Genomic DNA, 25,157 nt, shown 5'->3' with positions numbered 1-25,157 from the left:
CATTATAATGACATGAGAATGCATTAAAATTTTAGTCAGTGAAAATTCTAACCACACAAATATTGTTTTAAAACGGCAACCTATTTTCGCGCATTGTGGGACGATCGTCGTTTAATTAAATCGCGTTAGATATAAGTGTTACTATTACTGTTTACTTCTGTGTCTATTTGAATCATTTAAAATAATTGATTATTAATTAATTGGTTATGACGGGTAAATATTTAAGTTGAAGAGTTTACTTTTTTAAACAAAACATCTTCATGACTACATTTCTGACTCAGTAAGCTGTCTGTGAGTTGTTTTCGTTTATTAACTTTCTGACAGGATTGGTTGTACTGTATGTTTGTGTATATACATTTCACACAAAAACATATCCCGACACAATTGTGCTTTACTGAGGATGCGATTTTAAGACAAGATGATTTTTATTGTTTACAATCGGTATTTCCGCGCATGTGTAGTCACTGGTTGGCAAAAGCGCTGGTTACTGAAATGGACAATATTTGCAATAAGTCATATAAGTCATGTTTTATTTAAAAAAAATAAGCCAGAACTTCTAAAATGGAAATTAAAACACGATTAATGAATTAAGAATTATATCAAACAACACCAACATCGGCATTGGAGTAGATTGTATTGTTATTTTTGTGTGTGTAATAATTAGCGTAAATGATCGAATTATATTAAATGTTACCGATCTTATCGTCACATAATAGTTCGTGTTTATTGTTTTATCATATTTTTATCAGTTATAAGGTTATTAATAGAAGCAAAGTTAATCTGCATTATTTTAAGAGTAATACAAACTCAGCACGACTGAGGTCTTGATTTCCACTATACCTGTTTTTAGAATTTGACGAGTGATATATTATCTTAATACGGTATCTACGCATGTGCAGACAGTATTATATTATATCTTAGCGCTAAAATTTAATTCACACTTGGAGATCAAAGATTAGTTGGCGGAATTGAATGTATACCATTTCCAAAGCGGAAATGTGGTCTTGACAAGTGCGAGCTTAAGCTTCAATGTTTAGAATTACCGAAATCCCCCTTAAAGAACATCAATTCATTTCAGAACTTTTAATAACATATAAGCATTATGAAGTGTGACTTATTTCACGAGTATATGAACAACAATATGGAATGGTACCCACTTTGCGTAACTTAACGAAATCCACTTTTATACGTTAAAACATGGGGATTTCGGTACCCACTCAACGTCGAGAGAGTGTAAAATCTAACCGAAATGCCAGGTATACAGCGCTTTTTCCTGTACAAAATATGTGGAGAAAATGTGTCGTTAATGATTTAGTACATAACATGTGTACATATCAGTGAAGACTTGTTAACTTACGCGTAGTTGCATGCTAGATTTCGGTAAACGCGCACGCGTTTGAGAGCGTGTTTAACGTACCTAAATACCCGTTATAGATAGCTAATATTTTTTGAATAGCTAATATTTTTTTAAACTAATAATTACTGCATTTCCATTATAACTTAATGACACAATCCTCTTTAACCAGTGTTATAAGGGATTAAAAAGTCCATAAAAAAACAACCGCAATATCGCGTAATCTGTAGGCAAAGAAGCCACTTTTATATTCTCTAACCGCTTATGCCTCACAGATAATCCGGTCGCCGGCCGATGTGTCCGATCTACAGGCATCGGGAAGACTGGACACGTCGGAGCCGTCCGCCGTCCGAGGATTGACAAAGTTTAAAACCTCAGTCACAAATAGACACCGATAACCGTTCGATCAGCGGCCGACGTTTTTTTTCCGCTCAACGTGCTGGCGCCGGCCGATGGTCGCACGCACATCGGGTCATTTTGTAGCACCGGGCGGCGTCCGGAATAATTTTGTATATCATAATTTGTTTGGGAAGGAATCGAGGTGAGATCGAAAAAAGATCGGACGATCAACGAACGGTTATCGCCCGGCGTGCGCCTGACATCGGATTCATTGTACGTGCATCATCACGAGCATCGTCCGGCGTCTGTCTGGCATCGTGCGGAGGCACTCCGGCAAAAAATCGGTCGCCGGCCGATGTATATGCCTCTGGGAAATACCTTTTCTTTTGCCGATACACGTTCAATGAATCCGATGTCGGGCGATACCCGGGCGATACCCGTGCGTTGATCGTCCGATCTTGTTTCGATCTCAACTCGATTCCTTCCCGGGCTCGACGTCGGGTAAAAGTTTAAGTGAGACTTAAAATTGTATCCGGACGCCGCCCAATGCTTCAAATTGGGCCGGTTTCCGTGAGATCATCGGCCGGTCGCCAGCCCGATTAGCGGAAAAAAACGTCGACCGCTGATCGGACGGTGATCGTTGTCTATCTGTGACTTAGGCATTAGCCACGTGATTAAGTGTCCAGGCGAGATGTCAATTAGATTTACATTCATGAATGATGCCATTGATTGCTAAATTGTTGAGTACATTAAAATTAACAAGACGTGTTACACCGTCATTGTGGTTTAATTTCTATTTAGCAAACGCGCTGAAAACAAACGTATAAACGTGTGATTAGATCCAAAGCAGTATCAGTTAAATCTACGTACACATGCAGTTTGAATATACGCGTACATGTACTGGACATCGAAATCAGGATATATCGAGAACATCATTTTTAAAAAGATATTTCTTGCTATCATTACCGTCGTTTCATTAAAAATATAGTCTAATATTAAAATCTATATAATGATTAAATAACTCGATTATTTTGAACACACTAATACGAAATGATAAACTTTACTTTAAACACTATGTAAGAGTCTTTATGGTATGAGATCAAGTAAAATAAAATAATTTTTCCTCGGCAATTGCGACTGACTTCATTAAAATTATAGCGCGCTCGTTAAAAGGCAGACGATACAACGCCGGCCGTATAGATAATGTTGTGTATATAAAGATAGAAAAATATAATTTGTATTTTCACTTTTTATAAAATGGCACGTTTGCCAGATCTTAACTTTATCTTCTTTAACGACATGTGTATTATGTTTTGCGTTTAAAACATATGGGCGTTATTTAGTTACCAAATGTTCATAAATGAATCAATAGTATGTTAATTTGCATATCAATGATTAAATTTGTGTTGTGTAACAAATAATACACGTCAAACAAACACATTTGTTTCTAATATTGAAGTGAGCTTATATTTCCTTGGCACAGTATGATTTCTTTGCGTTTTATTAAAATGAATTAATTCATTAAACATTGATCAGTTGTCCTAAACTTGTAAATCTTATATTTTAAAAACAATGTAAGCATATTGTATCGATCTTGATAGTTTTGATGAAACATATTGAAAGCTGTTTACAAGTACGCGTTTAATAATGCTTCTTTTTGTAGAAAAGAAGTATTACATTTAGAAAAAAATCGAAAATTTATGTTTCTCTCTCTCTCTCTGTCTTTATTTACAATGGCACGTTTCTCAAATCTTATTTTATTAAATATAGCTTCTTTAACGAAAAATTCGCATTTAAAACATCTTGGCTTTGTTTAATAATAGAACATTAAAAAAATGAATCAATAATGTGTTCATTTGCAAAGAAATGATTATATAAATTGCTGTGTTACAATTAATACTCGATAAACCAACACAAGTATTTGCTTAAGTTTAAAGTTTAACATAAATGAGAGATATTTTGTCTTGCTAATTTCACGGCGCGTCGTTTTTGTTTTGCTTTTCACTAAATGTAGTTAAATCATTTATTAAATAGAAGATATTTGATGGATTTGGTGGAATAAACTAAAATTTTACTTCACGAGTGATCATAATATATATATTTTTATATGATCACGAGTAAATTAAAATCGACATTTCACCGAATCCAACAAATGTTATGTTGATTGTATGCTAACAAATGATTATTTTGGTATTTTTTCTTAAAATATATTTCCGGTAAAACAATTAAAATTATCATTTATATACACTGTTAATTGTACGGTTTTAAACGGTGAATTATCAGTTTAAATTCACTGATATTTTTCGATGAACTACCAGAAAGCATAACATAACATTGATTAGTTCCCTAACAGTTGTAGATCGGATTATATTAACAATATTAGCATATATTTTCGATCTTACCGATAGTTTTGAGAAAAAAAGATATTTTAACGGGTAAAAGTTTACAAGTCCGTGCGTAATATTATACGGGTGTAATGATTCGTTGTTTGTGTCTGAAACCTCTATGCTTGTGTGGAAATGAGATATATATTTAAAAATAGAAAATATATATGTATCTCTTAGTGTTTATATAGATTTTTTTCACGACGCTGTGTGATTTCTTTGCCTCAAGAGTATTAATTTATTAAATAATAAATACTACAAATATTGCGATAATTGTTGGCAATTAATTAATTAAAGGGTCTTTTTGCAGTACATCTGTTTTTATTGATTAACTCTGATAGTGGTCGCTGCAGTGCGACCACAGCAGGGTGTCAATAAACAGAGATATACTCTAATACTGTGAAGGCCTCTGTAAAGGCCTTCTTTACTTCATTTTCGGACGCAACGCGTGTGCTATACCCATGTTTATTGACACCCTGCTGTCACATTGCAGCGACCAATATAAGGGATGATCATTAAAAACAGATGCACTTAATAATTAATATCTTTTCTGTAATTTACGGAAGAGGATGGTGACCATACATTAATTCATATATAATATATGTATACGAACAATAAATGCATTTGTAAAATATGTAACTCAATCTTCAGGAAATTGTTTATACATTTATATTCTGATTTAACTCTTCGTTTTCCGTCTTTGGCCATATTATTTTTATTTTCCAAAGTTCTCTATATGGTCTGCGTTCTCGCATACGATATATTTATAGAAGAAAAATTCAGACGCAAAGAAACCACAGCGTCGTGAAATAATCACAAAATAATAACTCATATCAACTGAAGCAAATAGTGTTTGTCTTTTTTACATGTATTATTTGTTAAACAACGAAAATAACAATTATTTGCCTTTTTTTTTGCAAACTAACATACTTATAATTCATTCATGAATATTTGCTTATTAAATAAGGCCCATATGTTTTAAACGCAAAATAATGTATATTTTGTAAAGAATACATATTTAAGATTTGACAAACGTGCAATTTTATATACACACTAAGAAATACACGCAATTTCCACACAAACACGAATCAGTACACCGCTATAAGATTAAAACAGAATTGTAAACGTGTACCCGTTTAAAAAAAATCAAAACTCTCGATATGATCGATTATACATGCTAATATTGTTACTAAAATATAAGATTTACACATGTGCGGCAACTGATTAGTGTTAAATTCATGATTTAAATGCATCTAATGAAACGCAAAGAATTACACCGCGCCGTGAAATTAGCAAGCGAAATAATAACTCATATTAAGCAAATATTTTTTGTTTGTTTAACGTGTTTTAGTTGTAACACAGCAAATGAAATTATTAATTTGCAAATGAACATACAAACGATTCACTTATGAATATTCGCTACTTAAATTAAGCCCAGTTGATGTAAACGAATATTTCGTTAAAGCGTATATATTTAAGAACCACAAACGTGCCATTTTATATTGAAAATATTCTATATTTGTTAAAGAACGCTATGCTGTACTATAATTCACGCATGGAAGGTTTCCTAAACTGTATCGGACGGTTTTTTATCCACTAAATAAATCACCCGGTACGGTTCACAGGTGGAAGTAACGTACCCTGGATAGTATTTTTATGTTATTTATTTTTTTAAGAGCCCAATATATTCAAATAAATACATAAAATCATGTTTAATGAGAAAAAATTGACAAAGAGCCGTGAAAAAAAATCCCCACCCTCTGATATTGGAATCATAACAAGGTCATTAACTAGAATTTATCATAGACCTGTCTTCGCGGGCCGCAAAAATGTCAAAAGTAGCTTTAATCAAAAGCATCCATTAATCCTCCTATGGGCAATTGGACAATCTTTCAAAAAAAGTTCACTTTAAAAAAATCTGTCCAGCCGTTAACTCACAGTCGGTCGAAATCCGAGCAATATTTCGAGTCCGTTTGTCAACCCGAATAAATCTTCTACAGACTTTCAAGCAATATTTTCGAGTTTTTGCCGCTTAATCAATAGCTCGCGTCCTATTCCTTTAAAACAACGAGGCGTGTCAAATAATGCATGCACATGCAACCACTTACCCCTAAAAACTTATTCCAATACAATCAGAATGATAAGTATTTTTCATTTATTTACATTTATTAAACATCGTTGTTGTTGTTGATTGGATATTTATGTGCCTGGCTCTGTCAGTGTAATTCACTGCTAAGCCGGGTTCAAGAGCGATGGCTACTTTCGTTTTCAAGTAAATCAAATTTAGAGTTATAACAGTTGTTGCAAAGAAAATATAACATTTTGGAATAAGTTTTTAGGGGTAAGTGGTTGCATATGCATGCATTATTTGACACGCTTCGTTGTTTCAAAGGAATAGGACGCAAGCTATCGATTACGGGGCAAAAACTCAAAAATATTGTTCGAAAGTTTGTAGAAGATTTATTCGGGTTGACAAACGGACTCGAAATATTGCTAGGTTTTCGACCGACTGTGAGTTAACGGCTGGACAGATATTTTTGAAGTTAACTTTTTTTGAAAGGTTGTCCAATGGCCCATAGGAGGATCAAGGGGTGCTTTTGATTAAAGCTATTTTTGACATTTTTGCGACCCGCGAAGACAGGTCTATAATTAAGTCTAGTTAATGACCTTGTTATGATTCCAATATCAGAGGGTGGGGATTTTTTTTTTAGTTAACCGTCCCGATACTAAAATCATCGCTATATAACATGTTTACAAGGTCAGCCTTAAAGAAAAACATATATAGAAAGATACAGGTTATCTATACTATACGAGTGATGATGATGATGATGATGATGATGATGATGGTGATGATGATGATGATGATGATGATGATGATGATGATGATGATGATGATGATGATGATGATGATGATGATTTGATTAGTATCAGAAATATGCAAAACTAGTCCGTTGTTCCTTCTATATTATAAAATGTATTTATTTAGGCGAAGAAAGTAATATAAAACAAACACACACACACAACTGCATGCATTTTTCAAGGTTCAAGGTTCAATATAAAAGTGAAAGCATCGTTATTCTTGCTTAATTACTGGACAAGGCCGCCACACGTTGGGAACTTGGGGGGCACTTTGGGTCACTTATGTTTATGACACCCGTTTGGGTTATTTTTAAAAGTTAACCAATGATAATCAAACGGTGCTAACTTGTTTTTACAAGTAGCAATTCACCTAAATATTGTTTGTGTATATTCATGTTTGGCACATTGATTTCATAACTTCAAATGCTTTATAAGCGAAAAGAATAACAATCTTATGTTGTTGTTTTTTAAATAATATTTATTATAAAGAATACAATTGAGTTAAATGTTTTGAAGATTTACATGATTGTGGAAATTACATTAATTTTCAACATAATTTGTATAGATCAGCGTTACGTCAACCACCGTTTGAAAACTTGTGGTCGAAGTCTGTCTGCAAATAGCATGTGCTTTTGATTTCTATTTTCATATTCTTGTTTTACCCGTAAAATGTACATTCACAATAAACAAAAAATTTTTGCAATTTAAACTGAATAATACGATATTCGATCTTAATTTTCGTTTTTTTGCAAGAAACTTTCTTCTACATAAAGAAAAACAACAGCATTCATTAGCATATAAGCATATGAACTTTGATTTTGCTAAAACAGATAAACACATGTAGCGCACAAAATAAAATAAATGAATATTAGGAAGTGTCAATATCGAGTTGAAACAGTTATAATAGGGATTCTTCGCAGGAAACGGACTCGGGAGTGGCTCAATAAGCCCCAGGCTTTCTATGCAATAAAGCTAAAAAATATCGGTTGTAATTAAAATAAATATTCGTTGTATAAAAATATCCTGATTTAACAACTTACAGAGATTAGTTTCGAAATAACTTCTTCAATGAACCCAATATTCTTTAGTTAATATTATCCCTTTACATAAATAAACAATTGTTTAAAAGTTTAATTTGTTCACAACATGAACGGCCGCGTTTCTTTCGTCGACAACTATACATGTCTGTGTGACGTCACTGCTTTCGTCAATACGTCATTAAGAAGTAAAAATTGAAACTGACATACTCTGGTGGATGTTAACATTGTTGAAATTTAATAAATTAATGGAATGCACTCGATTGGTAAGTCATTATTCAATTAAAATATTGCGTTTGGTTACATAAAACATCAATCTATATAATATTGCTAAAGATTACCTTTGATAACATGGGAACTGTTTTCGGCACATACAAAATTTCGCCGATTTTAAGTTTAAGGTCATTATTATTCAGTCAAACTAATGGAACATAAAAGTTATCATTTTACAGAGAATCATGAATAAAATAAATCTATTTAGCTGTTTATTGTCTACTGTAATGTTTTTTATCATGTTATCATTTGCGCTTCTAGTGTCGTTAAGCACCGCGACGTATATTCACACGTGTACTGATACCCTAACATTTCGTGAAAAACGCTTTCCTCGATACGACATATACCGACTCGGCAGTAATCATGTGTATTTTGACGAGATTTGACAAACTGCTACGCCCCAAAAAACGGCGACCCAATAACAAATATGAAGTTCTAATTCTGGAATAACGAAAGATCGGTCCAGAATAAACAATTGACCAATTAAAAAAACAAAAATGTATCAATCGGACATTTCAGTACTGCGCGCCCACCTGTTGATAAGTACTGTGCTCGCATTGAAGGCAATAGTCTGTGCCTCGTGAACAATGGCATTACATCACGCGCTGTTGATACGTGTTATGCTCGCATTGAAGGCAATAGTCTGTGCCGCGTGTACAATGGCATTACATCACGCGCTATTTATAAGTATTGTACTCGCATTGAAGGCAATAGTCTGTGCCGCGTGTACAATGGCATTACATCACGCGCTGTTGTTAAGTATTGTACTCGCATTAAAGGCAATAGTTAGTGCCTCGTGTGAAATGACATGACAAGACGCGCTGTTGATAAGTATTGTTCCTGCATTGAAGGCAATAGTCTGTGCCACGTGTGCAATGAAATGACATCACACGCTGTTAATAACTATTGAGCTCGCATTGAAGGCAATAGTCTGGTGAACTGTATCGAAGACATGCATTTAAATTCGAAACTCAAACTGCGTGCACCAATTATTGCAGTCGACTATAGCATTGAGCCCGCAATCGTTTCGAATAAAAGTTTCATATGGTTAAACAATCTAAAAAGTAATGTGCATCAGCAAATTTTCGAACATATAGCGAAAAACAAGTTGCTTCGTCCACAATTCATAATAACAGTCAGTGTGCTAGATATAATTTAGCGTTTAATGATGATTAGTGTGATGATGGTGAGGACAATTATGAGAATGAAGACGTAGATGATAACCTTGAGAACATGATTAAGTTATAGTACCAATAACAGTGATAAGTCCACAAGGTTTACTTAAAACACTGATCGAATTGTCGGAAACATGGACACCAATGTGATCTCTCGAACACTTTTTGAAAACAAAAGTTGAAGTGTGTAAATATTGTGATGACATATGTACTCAAATAAACCAATATCATACTCAATCATGAAGAAGTTAAAACTTGCTCAGCAAGAGTGTTCATAAAACATGCAAAGACATTAAGTTTAGAAGTGTTGACTGATGTTTTCATACATGATTGTAGTTGACAATTTGAAATATGATAATTAAGTAACCATTATTTCCAATAAAGGCAAACATGTGGCGTTGGATATTACGTGTCGGACAATATGGGAATTAATACGTTATTGTCCGACAGGTCACTTATTATTTTTATATTTTTGGATAAAGTGAACGAATTTTCTACGCTCAAATCCACGTAAATTGACAAATTTTAACATACCTACACTCTATTTGTAACTCCGGATATATTGTTATTGTCGAGTTAAGGAGAGCATCAATGAATGATATTTTTCTTAGTATGTCTGGCTATTCATTCGAGACACACGCTAATGCCCTGTGAGAATGTTTTTTTTAAACGCACTAAGAGTAGTCTACCGTCTGACATTCCGCGACACAGTGTGTTTGATGACATCATTTTGTTATACCATGTACACACCATGTTTATATCTAGTTAATCATAAAAAGTGTATAATTGAGTTTCATTTAAAACTTTTATTTTTAACAAAAATGAAATGTCATGTTCGCGTTAAATAGTGGCAGAGTAATCAATATTCAGAAGTTTGTAATTCATTAACCAGACATTGAACACAGTTGTCATATTCGAAGCATGAATATGCCATTGAGAAAAACCGTTGCCTTGATAGATTCACGCTATCGAGGAATGTAACATTAACTCAATAATTTATTTAATATAAAACAAAACATGAATTAGATTTATTCTATTATAACTATCGACGCCTTTTTATTTGTTTTAATAAGTCAATAGAATTATTAAGTACGTATAGTATCAAAGGAATATACAAATAGTAGTATATTTTTTTACATTTTAACCAAGTAAAAAAGATCATATAATATTAAATATATGTATAATTGTAAATTAAAACGTCTTCCAATAAAAGATATCTTGTTGTCTGTAGAAATGGTATTTTTGGCCAACACTATAATCTTAGAAACGGATTACATTATATTGAAACAATGACACACATATTCGTATAAACATATCTCCTGTAATTTCAGAGAATAAAGTGTTTACAGTGGAAATAATATTTAACAATTAGACCATTTATATTTGCATTTATCATTTCGTCATGTTCTATGATATACCGATCCGATAAAACCATAATGATAACCTGTTTCCACCACACTTAACAGAATGATTGATTTTGTATATAACTCCATGCCTTTATATGTACTGTTGAACGAAGTGATACGACTAAAGTGGTTGTATGATGGACTGTGTATAACATACGTTCTTAATATTAAGAATATATACGTATTTGCATTAGTGAAGGTACACCGGTATTACTTGATTTTCATTTACGCTCTTTTACCTGATTTTTAACATTATCGTAGTAGTGTATATATTATTTGAATTGAACATACACATATAATTATATTTTACGAAAAGTATAGCAATTAACTCGCAAACCATGAATAATGGCTTAAACATTACACAACTAAGTGAGACGATTCAATATCTGTGCAGGTTTTTAAACTATTAAGAACTGACTAGTTGAATGTATCATTATACGTTTGTTTGAAATCACAAAAACAGATACTCGTGAACGTTTAAGGTTTGCCTTTATATTTTACTACGCGTTTTAATGCAGTTCTGCGTTTAACTTTCCCCGGTTACAACAGGAACCGCAACCAGATCCTCATTCCTAACACAAACCGAAAAAAGAAGAAAGATTGTCTGACAAAATTATTCATTTATATTTATCAATATTTGCAACTTATTGAACATTTCGTTGTGTAATTGATTTAGCGTTCTTGTATTATATTTATTAAGCACATTGCCAATGTTTCAGGGTCCAAACTCTCAACACGGAAAACTCATTTACTATAATCGAACTAGTTATCTTAGAGTATACAAGTACATATTAAGCTAGTAAGGTCACGTGATGTCAAGTTTGTCCTTTGTTTGTATTTTTAATGTTTGCAAAGTAAGCAAGACTTTTCACCGGAGTTTGGACTAAAACCCGCTTGTATTTAGCTATTGGTTTAGCTTTTGTTTTAACGTACACTACCCCGTGTTTAAGTGTCAAAAAGTTCCAACCAAGAGTTGTCCCAGACTTTAGACTTATACGTTCTTGTAGATTGCATTAGCATTTTACAATAAGATTATCTTATATAATAACGTCTAAATACATATCTTGCACGTGTCTATTAATCAAATTAAATTGCAACGTCTTTATTTAAATTGCAAAGTACAGCGATGATGTTAAATATCCAAAAGGCAAAAGCAAACGTTTTCCTGGAATATGGACTAAAACAGGCTTGCAGAGTACGAAAGCACCTGTGATGCTGATTTATTTCCATTAAACTGAAAAAAACCACAAACAAAATTGATTATTACGCAAGCAAGTGGTCTCACGGTAAAAAATGTTGCGCAATGTGCGCTTTTCCTGGTTTTCTTGTTTTTAGTGATCTTAAATCAAATACCAGAATAATTAGAATATATACGTTATGCTTATTAAAAATGACCTGCATGCAATCATGACATTTTTATTCGAACACAGGATCCTTTGTTTACAGAAGGGACAGTTTATAATTATAAATCGCATGTCTGGTTGGACAGTAAAATAATCAAATAATAATGTACCAGCAAACTACGAACATAATTTTGAATACCTTACTTTGAAACCCGAATCAAACAAAAAGGATGTATTATTCTATTCATTAACATCACATGTTGTATTATGATATTGTTATTAAATACTTTAAGCGAATAAAGGTATTAAAATAGCCTGTGTAGCAGGTCATTTTAAATAGCTTCCTGTAGATTATTTCCAGGCTCAACGTGTAATTTGAATGTTTTATCAGCACTTTATTTATCCCTTTATATATATACAAATAAAGTATGAGAGTGTTCTCCATAATGCTTTTAATATATGAAAACAATTATTATCTTGAAAAACCTTAAGTGTTACGTTCAAATGAACGGGCAGGAAAACGTCACATAAACATAAGTACAAAATATTTTTAAATATGATTTTTGTACGTAGGCAAAGTTTAAAAAACGGAAACAGCGTTTCATGTATTTGCTGATTGATTCCGTAACTTATTGCGTTTAATCAAGCTTTGAACTGGATAACGATCACTTAAAATCCCAGGTTTTAAGAAATTGCAAATAACAAAAATAATAGAGTTATGTACAGTAATTGTCGTAAACATAGTTGATTCATGAATATATGCTGTTATAAATTTGTTGTAGTCAGTCGGTCGTACAATTTAAAAAAAAACACTTTAACTTTAAAGAATGTGTGGTATTAAATTTATTATTGTGTATTCAACATTTAGTTTGAACATATATATTTAAGTTTGATTGTATCGAAAGCCTAACGCTAATTGAAACCTTCTCGAGTCCATTTTTAGTGGAACCAGTACTGATTGTCTTTTTGGGAAGACATAGAGAATACATGGTTGGTACCGAGACGCAGAAAGTTTAACAGGAGAGGCTTATACAAAGAAAATAGAGCGAGCTTTAGCGAGACCTATTTTTTTTGTTCGGGCCGAACCGAAAAAAAACGTTCTCCATCTCGGCACCAACCATGAATTATATTTATCCTGCTTCATGCCGTTGACGCATTTTATCAAAGACAAATGATAAATTGACATTACAATATAATTATTCTTGTCGAGCCTCCTACATGTTCACAACATTCCAGGCGACCGAGTAACTACCGATTGTGTCGAGTAAAAAATAGTTCCACTTTAAACAGTTTCTTTTAATACTTTCCTATTGAAAATATGATCAGAAATACAAAAAACAAATCGATAATGTGATACTCTTCTTCGTAAAAAATGAAAAGAGAAATGCAGCAGCAAAACAAAAAATTAATTTTATTTACCTTAATGGCAACTTAAATATATTGCTTATAACATTAAATGTACAACGAAATACACATCCATTATCTGTTCTTACTTCCCTTTAACAACATCCATTTTTTGTTTGTCCATCCCTATTATCGAAGTGTATTTTAAACCACACTATTTTTTAATAGCGTCTGTATCGAATGCTAACCACTCTGACCGAAAATCCGATTTACAAAATCGTAATCCTGCCGTAGCGAATTATTTTATTCCTATCGAAGTAAACAATTGTGAATGTCAAACACACAATCCGATATACATATATGATTCGTTCGATGTTTTAAAAATATTTTAAAAATACTGTTTAAAGTTAAAACCACCACGTCAAACTTATTGTCCATAAAATCGTGAGAGAAACTAGTATATTTCGTCTGAGAAATGACGTCAAACTAGATACGTCATACATATCGTAATCAAGTAAATGAAAATAATAAATACGGAAAACTGGTTATGTAATATATTTTAAAGAAAAAAAGGATGATATATAATATAACGATACAATTCATGATGCGCCCCAATAAAGTTCTAAGGTCAGATATTAGAACAAGTGAGTCGTCACAGTGTGCGTAGGAATACACTACTTCCTGTTGGCCGGAGACATGACAATTTATTCGACCCTGCTTTATTTGGTCAATGTTTGCAACAGAGGCAGATAAAATAGCATAGTAATCGTCATAGCGTGCGTAGGTATACACGTAGGGGCATGTATTCGACCCAGCTTTGTTTGGTCAATGTTTGCAACAGAGGCAGGATAAAACAAACCGCCCCACCTAATAGCGATCGAAACATCGGCCTCCCGGTCGCTAGGCGGACAACCTATACACTACATATTCAAAATTGGGGGATTAGTTATTTGTCTTTACTCTAAATACTGTGTTTGCAGAAACACATAAACGCGCTATCGTCAGAAGAACACATTTCATGGAGTTTTAGAAATCGCCAGCTAAGCTTAGTTACTGGTTTGATAGTAATCAACAATAATCAGTTAAATATTACCACATTAATAATAAAAAAATATAAGCTCAATAAAATTTAGTTTTTTGTGTTGTTGTCTCTTAATTCGAAATTGTCGTATATAGTATTCGAATATATATATTAAACGATGTTAATTGTCTAATTTGTTTCATCACACTCATTGATTGTGTGCTGTTGACACATTAGAAATTCGTTTCCAGAAGTCTGCATATTTAATTTAACTATTTTCCTGTAAGATTCTCTACATGTATATATAATTTAGTGATCAATACATATATATGTTTGTATATGTTATTTTAAATAGTCGAATATTTAAGATTTTTCTTTAATTTAGATTTTGTTATTTCGATGGCGTTCGTTTTTGACCGTTGTTTTTCCTCTCCAAAAAACCTTTGTTAAGAAAGTCTTACACCTTTACACAGACTACACATGATTTTTCATTGATTAGTGATAGTGTATATCGTGTTTACATTTCGAAAAAAGACACATATATGATGATTTTAGTGCTTAAAAAGAAGAGAAAGTAAAGCACTGGCAATGTTCGCATCACGTTTTTAAATAAGATAAACTGTTAACTTTAAATGACACGTTGCTGTTTCATTACTAGGCCTCTTGGTACTTACAAAACTCGGGAAATCTCGCCAAATACATTTTCTATGTAACAAAAATACAATCACATTAAATATTATCATAACTAATGACCACGCAACTCATAAAATAATAGGAAAGTATAAGTAGAAAAAATAAATATAAAAACGGGCATGTTGCAATTTGAATACTGTTGAAGATGTATACAACTGTACCCGATAACTTTGGCAATCAATGTTGTTCGAAAAATGAAACATTTATTCTAAAACATGTTTTATTTTCATTTAATTATCAATACTTAGGTAGTTGTTTCGCCGCTAAATAAGGAAAAGGAACTTTATCCTTATTTTTAATTCAAGAAGCATAACAATATGATTTTTTGTTTAACTTTATCATAAATTAAATACCAACCTATCACAAATCTTGTAAATACTAAAATGCATAATTATTACTAAATTGTTACAATAATAAATGCTGAAAATACAACATTTCCACGGATCGAACTTCATGAAGCGTATTACATATAGTAATTCATGTAATATATTGCTTGAGTGAAATGGAGGCTTTAGGCGTGACATTCACCGGGATAAATTGACATACATGTATTGTGTACTCCCATTGAAAGTAATCGTCAGGTGGGCTGTATCGAGGTAATGCAGTTTAATAATTCGCACCTCAAACTGTGTTCACCATAAATCACGATCGTGTGTAGCATCGCGCCTTTAATCGCATCCCTTTGTAACTTAATTCAATGTGTCAGGCCATTGTACAATACAATCTTAAATGTCAGATATAAATATATATATATATATATAATATTATATATATATATATATATATATTTATATATATATATATATATTTATTTATTTATTTATATATATATATATATATATATATATTTATTTATTTATTTATATATATATATATATATATTTATTTATTTATATATATATATATATTTATTTATTATTTATATATTTATATATATATATATATAATTCAAACATATATCGCTAAACACGTTTGGAATTCAACCAAATAATATTCAACTATTCAAACGGAAACAAATCCAAGTTCTTGAAAAACGAAGATTTTATTATATTTGTTAGATTTGAAGTGTAGTTTTGTTCGCAATATGGATACAATGAAGTACGAATGGGTATCTTACCAGAAGATATATCTCGATCTATCTTTACAGAATGTGTATTCTGAACCGTTGTTAGACATATTAAATGACTTTTTATAAATGACGTGTTTTTCAATATTGTCAACGGTAATTATTATTGAAGAAATGTGTTAATTTTATCAAAGTTGTGTAAATTATGCATTATTGAAACGACTGGAAGAAATTCATAAACCAAATTGAAAATTATAAATCATAATTTCACATTTGTAATATGTACTGTATTAAAGCACTGAACATTTCTTACAGTTCATATAGGTCTGGCATTCCTTCAAATGCACCGTCGTCTATGGATTCGAGTTGATTTGATAATAAAGATCTGTAACAAAAACAAATCGTAATCTTAAGCAACGAACGATACCTATACTGCAACTAAATACTTTAACAAATATATTATATAAGCTTAGAATTGGTTTAACATTCGTCTGCTTATATATTTATATGGAAAAGGATAGCAAGTGTCTATATTCAAAAACAAAATTTAGCAATATAAACGAATATTTCACAATTTCATCAATAAACAGCATTATGCACATAATTTGCCAAACAATTGTGCAATCATAAGACAATTAAACAACAAGAAATAACAATCTTAAATAAATAAATTATATCAAGCATAACATTGACTAAAACATGTATACATGGACATCTGGACGGCATTTATTTCACGACAAATCATTTGTCTATTGTAACTCACAGAATGCGTAGTTTTGCCAAACCCCTGAACGTCGCCCGGGAAATGTTGCGTAATTGGTTGCCCAAAAGGTCCCTGAAAATATCAACCAGCGCCATGTGATAAACCATTCAAATAGCATATTTCAACATATTTCAAATTTACCCGGTGGGAACACCGGTAATAGCTGTGATTTAGGTACCTAAAGTAAAAGCAAACAACGTCTTATGATTACACATTCAAGTTATACAGGTAACATGTTTCGTAAGTGCACGTTCTGGATTAAAAGAACAACAAAAGTAAACAAGTGTCATGATAATACAGGCAGCAGATGAAAACACACAAAAACATTGAATGTACAAGTCTAGTTGTTAGTCAGTAGAGTGATCTCCAGCGTGCCCCTGCTAAATAAGAGGTATACCTGTCTACAAAAGCATTGAATGAACAAGTCTAGATGTAAGCCAGTAAATTGATCTCCAGTGTGCCCCTGCTAAATAATAGGTATACATGTCTACAAAACCATTGAATGGTCAAGTCTAGTTGTAAGTCAGTAGAGTGATCTCCAGCGTACCCCTGGTAAAAAAGAGGTATACCTGTCTGCTGGTGACTTTGTTAAACGCACTACGATCGTATATTTGTATAGGATAGGATGTGTGTATAAATAAGAGATGATACATTGATAGTTGTATGCCTGCAATGGGCCATGTAATTTATTTTCTGAAATTCTATGTATTTCGAAAGTATCTCGGTGTTTAATAATAATTAATAATCATTGTACTTTCTAAAACCATACAGTCCCAATGAACCTTACTAGTGTTTACATTGAGATTACTTTTATTTATGATATTATACATGTTTTCTAAATATTTATTGCAAACGCTTTGATTGATCAACAATTAATAACTATATGCACATCGTCATTAACGAAGACTTTGTTTTAACAATATTCACGTAACGGGTAAAAAGTGTAAATTAAAAATAATATTTATAACGCAACGTTTGCTTCGTTATCGTTTTTTGGTCAATATCTTCCAAATATAAAAACAATAATAGTGTTTAAATTTTAGAATATCTAAGTATGCGTTGGTTATTTATGTGTACATTTCTGAATATACCATTTAAGTGTAAGCACGGTAATTAATTTTCGTTTGCAGTTCTATTTTCGAATTTTTCCTATTGTTTTGGTATTCTGTGTGCTGGCTACATCGATCATATGTAACCGTATAATATAGCGCTCTTTACTTCCCTTGGGTATATTTAATGTTTGTTCACCTACGCATGTTAGAGACGTTTGCCGCCATTGCTATTTAGGCAATTTCTTAGACGTTTATACCGGTTTATAGCCCGCATGGTGTAAGTTTTCAACATGTTATCAATGCTATATTGCTTGTATCTTGTTTAGGCAGTAATTCTTTTGAGGTATATTCGTTCATTCAGGTTTTTTCAGTAAATATTGTTCGTACTAAAATTACGTCGTACCTACCCTTTCGACCATTTGAGGCTATTTGTGAGGGTAACTTTCAAAGATTTTCTTTCGTAACTATATAGTTGTTTATAACGTCATATAGGCTATACGTTTTACCATTTTCAATCAATTAAAGTATTTGTTATTATAATACATTATTTTCGTTGTATTTTACTGAAGAACTGAACGTATTTTAGTTTTGTTTTGCAGCCATTTACCTTATGTCGAATTTAATGTAAGAATAAATACTGATACCACCACATACAGTATTCTTGTTCGACCCGACCTGGTTCTCTATCTGTTTCCAGAGCAGAATAGTAAAAATTGGACTACACTTGGCTAGAAGCAGGTTGAGACGAAGGGAACTGGACATCGAACTACATCCACGTTCAAAATAGTCACAGTAAATTCTCATCTGTAGTTAATCCTGAGGTAAGAAAGTTTATTGAATGTGAACAAGGATTGTTCGTCCTTTATTTACCAAAGGAACGGCTTTTATGAAAAGATAATTGATGACTTTATAAAGCGCTGTTCTACTTAACTGCGCAAAGTGACTGAAATTGTGGATAAAGTAAGTAGTTTAACTTATGATAGTAATGTTGGTAAAATCAATCTTATTGAACAGCAATTACAAGAAACCTATGACAGTTACGTGAAAGTTAAATATGCATTTGAAGTGTACTTAAAATCTGTTATAAGTGAAGCAAGTCTTACAGAATTATCGGCTCTCACTACAAACGTGTTGCTACAGGAAAAAGCGAAGTTACACGCGCTGGAAAATATTGACGAAATTAAACAATCAATATTGAAAAAAGTCATGTCAAGAATGAAACCAAATTTTGTTCATGGTAGTGTGAAGAAACACAGTTCGAGATCCTCTAGGAGTGAACACATTGTATTGAAACAAGCAGAAGCCAAATCTGCCAAGATACAGCTCAAATATACATGAACTCAACAAGAAGCAGCAAACAGAACGCAGAATTTGAAGCAAATCTCTAAGTTCTTTCTCAGCAAAAGGCTTTCGAAACTGCGGCTGCGGAAGTAAAGGTAGTACAAGAGCAAGATGTCGACGGCTCTGATGGATCAGATGGTCATGTTGAACCAGACGTTAAATTCAAACTGCAAACTTTGCCTGTTGTAAAGCCTGACGATCTAGTTCAAGATTACATCAATAAATCCACAAACAATCCCACAGTGGCTGACAATAATATTGGGGAAAATATGCGCAAACTCCTCTTTAAAAAAAGACATGGCTATCTCGCGACTGACTATATTTAGTAAAAAAGCGGAGTCTTATCAATCCTGGAAAACGAGTTTCAAGAATGTGATGTTCGAGATGGATACAATCGCTTCCGAGGAAATGGATTTGGCTATGAAGTGGTTGGGGCCAAGTTCTCGCTAGCACGCAGTAAGCTTGTGATTATCGTACCCAAGAAATCCGGTATTAGCATGCGATGAACTATTTTCTCGACTTGATGAACGTTATGGAAAAGCGGAGTGTCCACCAATCATTCACAAGGCGAATTGAATCAGTCTCTCGACCGACTTACACAGACTCACATAAATGGTATGATCTTAGTGACTTGCTGAATGAAATACTTGGCTTGAAAGAAGACAAAGAAGGTTTCTCAACGGCTATATCGTTATATGATTCATCGATTGGCTTAGCACCTATACTAGTCAAGCTTCCAACAAATGTTCAAGAACGGTGGGCAGCCAAGGCCAACGATTACAAAAAGAAACATATCGTTAGTTTCCTTCCATTCACTGCCTTCGTGGAATTCATAGGAGACGAGGCTACTATTCGTAACGATCCATGTTTGCGAACAGCACCTACAGTGATAGGAAACAATTTGTTAAGGGCAGAGGCCTGAGTTTTAAATGTCTGAAACCGAACCACAGTGTTCAAGAGTGTCCAACTACGGTGGCATGTTCAAATCGTACCAGCGACGATGCAATGCATTCGGATTCGTTTTGTACATCCTAAAGAAAAAAAGGTGGAGAGACCACTCAAAGAAACAGTATGAACAATGAAAACAGTAAAGTGGGTCCACCACAAGTCACCAGCAGATTTACAATTGTTAATGATTGTAATTGTTGATAGTAATCCTGTCAACAAGCTTAAATGTTATGCTAGTGTATATGAACAGTGAAATAAGTCGCTGGCAAAGAATGAGTTGTTCCATAGCTTGCATGTTGATTTTCCTGAGGAAGCATTTCATGTCAATACTTGTATTGGAATATCCGTTACAAAAGGTCGTTATTGTACAAACATTGTTTCTTACAGGTTACCTTGTGTCATTAAATGTCCATATATACCATTTAACAATTCTGAACTTTGCACATCCAATAAACTGAGACAGATTTCTCACCTTGCAAATGTTGCCAGTTTCTTGCTCCCTTATGATCCCAATGTTAACATACTTATGCTGAAAGGTATGGATGCGATTGACGTACATAAGGTGCATTGCAGATTGTAGGACAACCAGTGACATTTCAACGTATTGGTCTCGGCTGGGTGGTTGTGGGTTAACCTTTTGTAAGTGATGTTCATGCCTAAAGTAAGGTAAATGTCAATAAGACCCAGGTGTTGTCTAGAGGTAGGAAGTCATTATTTAAGCCCTGTGATACAGTCTTTTTTGTAGTGGACTCGTGTTATAGTTATGATCATGTCTTTTTACAGACGGTCAGTAATGAACAAACACTCTCGGTTGATGATCGAACATTTATTGACATCATGATTAAGATTATGCACAAAGACAGTAGTGGTTGTTGGATTGCCCCTTTACCGTTCAGGAGTTCCAGATAACGTTTACCCAATAATCGGCAGTTGACCTTGAAACATGCTCGGCTTCTAAATGCAAGCTTTGCTAAGAATCCTGTAAAATAGGTATGTGTGTTGATTTCATGTTAAAGATACTTGATAACGGACATACATAAGTTGCCCCTCACTTGTCTACTGTTGAGAATTGGGAAATTCAAAAAAGCTGGTACTTGCTTATCTTTGGAGTCTTTCACCCTAAGAAGCCCAATCAGATACGTTGTGTGTTTGATTCCTCTGCAAAATTTCAGGGAACCTCTTTGAATAAAGTATTGCTCAGTGGTCCCGGCCTGACTACGGGTTTGATAGGAGTTTTGATGAGATTTAGGCAAGAGGACATCCCTGTTACAGTATATATAGAGACGATGTTCTATTGCTTTCTAGTGGATGAGCAGCACCGATATTATCTCAGGTGTTTGTGGTACAAATTCAAATATCCAGATAGATTACCGCATGCGTGTTCATGTTCTGGAAATAGCTCTTCCCTGGCTCAGGTAACGTACGGCCTTCGTATGTATAACGTATAATCAGACCCTGATGTGCTCGACTTTGTGACTAACAACTTTTACGTCGATGACAGCTTGACGTCACAATCTTCACCAGATGACATGATGAATCTGGCAAAGCTTACCTAGAATGATTTGGCTAAGTGTGGTTTGAGCAAACATCAGGTATAATTAATGAAATAAATCGGGCAATAAAACGCTGTAATTACTTAGCTCTTTTTGCTCACGCAAGCATGTATTTTCAGAAGTAAAGGTACTTTCTTTTCAAATAGAATTATACATGCAAACATGTTCAAGTACCGGTTTATATTTATACATAACTGCATAATATAGTTTTCAATAACACTATATGTTTTATACCAAGTATATTAAGAACAAAAAGACAGGAAAATGATGTTATATATCCTTAAACAACGTTATGAGTCTTTGTTTTTCAAATAGTTTGTATTGACACAAATAAAATGATTTTTTAATTGATAACAAATGAAAAACAAAAAGTTTAGTTTCACCAAAAACAGTCAAGCTTTACTTGCCTTGGCAAAACTAACGCTTTACTTCTTCATTATAGACTATTTTGTTCTATTTGCTGCTGTAAAAATAATAAGATACTGTTATATAAACATCTAGGGATAGACATCAGGCTACTCTCGAATTATACACATATTTGTTGAATATGGGTAATTAACTTTCGTCGACAGGGTGCTTTTCAGTTTGGAAAAAAACACGCTTAGTTTTACGGACGCTGGAAAATGGGCATCATACTTTAAACAAAGTTAAAACACTGACTGAACTATATGAATGGTCATGTGCACTTTACATTACTATATCACCGTCTTACATGCTTGTGTATTTTTGGACGCTGAAAGATTAGCACTTTCGGTATAAATTATGAAACAAGAACGCAATATTGGTTAAATCGCTATGTGTACAAGATGCAATAATGACGGTATATGACTGTATGAGCTTGGAAGCTGCTTGTGTTCTCACACGAATATTTTAGTCCATGAAAGATTATGTTTTGCAATTTTGGAAAATAAAAATTCGGTTATGTGCATTTAAATGCAATACAACCACTAAATTCGATTAGAAATCGCATGCAAGTGATAAATTTGGACGGCAATCTATCAACATGATAAGTGTATATGTACTCTGCAAGAACGTGTTAGGCTAGAGTCCGGAAACTCGTATAAATGGCATCTGTTTACGTTAACATGACCATTATAATTAAATATGAAAACAAACGTTTTAAATACATTACATGACTAGTCACGTGAACGGGTTCATTTAAACGGAAAGTGACTTTATCAGTTGAAAAGCCGCCTTAGTTTTCTTAAAGAACGAACTAGTTCCTAGTCCGGGAAAACTATTGATTCGTTGTTTTGGACAATGAAAGCTACACTAAATTAACGCACGCGAAATTAATTTATACGGCACGTGACTTCCTCAGCTGTATACCGTAAACGAACGTATTAGAACATGTTCTAAGAAAATAATTGTATTGGGACTTTTGACCAAGGAAACATTTGGACTGTGAATAAAAAACGTACATAAAAAGCTTATTTTGATTAATCATAACGTGCACTTGACTTCATCAGCATTGTTACCATATGATGCATGGAGTTGTAAATACGACCCATCAATTGCTTGCATTGTGTTGTTCGTTTTATTCGCCGTGTATATTCTCTTACTTTCAGACGAGCTATTCCTTATTAAAAAACATAGCAATATGTTGTATTGCTTCAGACATTTTTTAATTTGTTATTTTCATAGTTCAACGGGTTTATTTTCACTACATCATGATAACATGCATTCATCTAATTTTATTTTTCCGCTGATCAGCTAATAGAATAGACTCGTCCATCAATAAATACGTTGAACGATGAAGAACAAAATGATGATTAGGTTGATCATAAGGTTGACGATGAACTTGATGGCATCTACTTCTAGTGAATATTCTATTATAGGGGCGTTCCAGTATGTGTATTGACCTTCTAATTGTTCAGTCTCACACGAACTATTCACTATTAGAAGATGTTTGCTAGGGTTAGAAAATGGCTTAAATCGATATGTGAACCACTGAAGCAATATCATAGCCCATGGTAAGTGTCAGGATACCAAATACTTGACATGTCTTAGGAAAAACAATTGACAGTGACTCAAATAGTTTATAAAAAGTAAAATGTTCTTGAGTAATGTCATAATACACTATTATACTCATCATAAACAGAAACAACACCAGCAGCATCACCACCATCTACATTATAATCAGCATTATAATAACCCTATTGGTATCGTCCTCGTTCTCATCATGATCATCAATATAATCCTCATAATGATCATCAACATCGTCGTCAGTATCTTCAGCATCATAATTTCCTCGGCTAGAATAGTATTATAAGCATAATCGATATTAATAATCACCATTATCTTCATCTCCACGACAACCTGAATAATTTTTATATTTTAATGTATCTATAATTTTTAATCCATCAACACACAACTTTGAACCATCACTGTCATCATCAGAAACATCGGAATCCATCATGTTAAGCCATAACCAACAAAAACATAGCAACTTTTGCCACTACCACCACCACAGTCGCAACTACCGCCACCATCGCCACTACTAACGCCACAACCACTACCAACGCTAATACTACCACCATCGCAACCACTTCCACGATCAAAACAATCGCCACCATGCCAACACCACAACATCCGTCACCATTATTGTCAGTACATAGTATTCTCACCACAACCACCGCCATCTCCACTGCCAAAGCCACCACTAACACGATGCCATTGTCATCATATATTTATATGTTTAGAAAATTAATTTATGTATACACATTCGGATGGTGGAAGCATTTCATGTTATGGATTTAGTAAGGTATTCAATCCTTATTTTAAATCCAGCCGAGAATAATAGTAACAGTAACATGAACTAATAATACTTGTGTAGGTATTTTGTAGAAATCATAATTTACATATTCCTGACTACAATAAATGGGAATTGTGAACATGGATATGCATTTTCTAATTGAACGTGTACCATTTCATGTTTCGGTTTTAATTAGACATGAGATATTAGTTCCGTATTACATATCTAAAAAAAAACACCGATAAATAATGACTAAATAGCAGTTGAAATATATTTAATAGAATAATAAATGGGTACATTGATCAATATTCATCCGCAAGTTGGAACTGGATTTATTCTGATTAAAATAACTGGAATGTGTTAAAATAAAGACTCTGTTATCAATGCTACAAACGGTTTTTGTAGATATCTGGAACAGTTCGGAAAATGTAAAGTTATTATTTAAGTTCGA

At 33.2% G+C, this 25,157-nt stretch overlaps 1 protein-coding gene across 6 annotated transcripts in view; it reads right to left on the bottom strand.

Annotated features, from left to right (window-relative positions):
- LOC127864471 (insulin-like growth factor-binding protein complex acid labile subunit) overlaps window positions 1-25,157 on the bottom strand; it is a 349,772-nt gene that overhangs the window by 236,537 nt on the left and 88,078 nt on the right. For all 6 annotated transcript variants that reach the window (XM_052404091.1, XM_052404094.1, XM_052404090.1 and 3 more), the window contains 2 exons: window positions 17,058-17,129; window positions 16,608-16,679 (listed from right to left, as the gene is read on the bottom strand). In XM_052404091.1, the coding sequence (XP_052260051.1) occupies window positions 16,608-16,679; window positions 17,058-17,129 (144 nt within the window). The remainder of the gene's footprint in view (window positions 1-16,607; window positions 16,680-17,057; window positions 17,130-25,157) is intronic.

The sequence above is a fragment of the Dreissena polymorpha genome, chromosome 1, assembly GCF_020536995.1.
Source record: "Dreissena polymorpha isolate Duluth1 chromosome 1, UMN_Dpol_1.0, whole genome shotgun sequence".
Classification (NCBI taxonomy): Eukaryota; Metazoa; Mollusca; class Bivalvia; order Myida; family Dreissenidae; genus Dreissena; species Dreissena polymorpha.
Note: the sequence above shows the minus strand (reverse complement) of the source record. Positions and strands in the feature narration are given on the sequence as shown.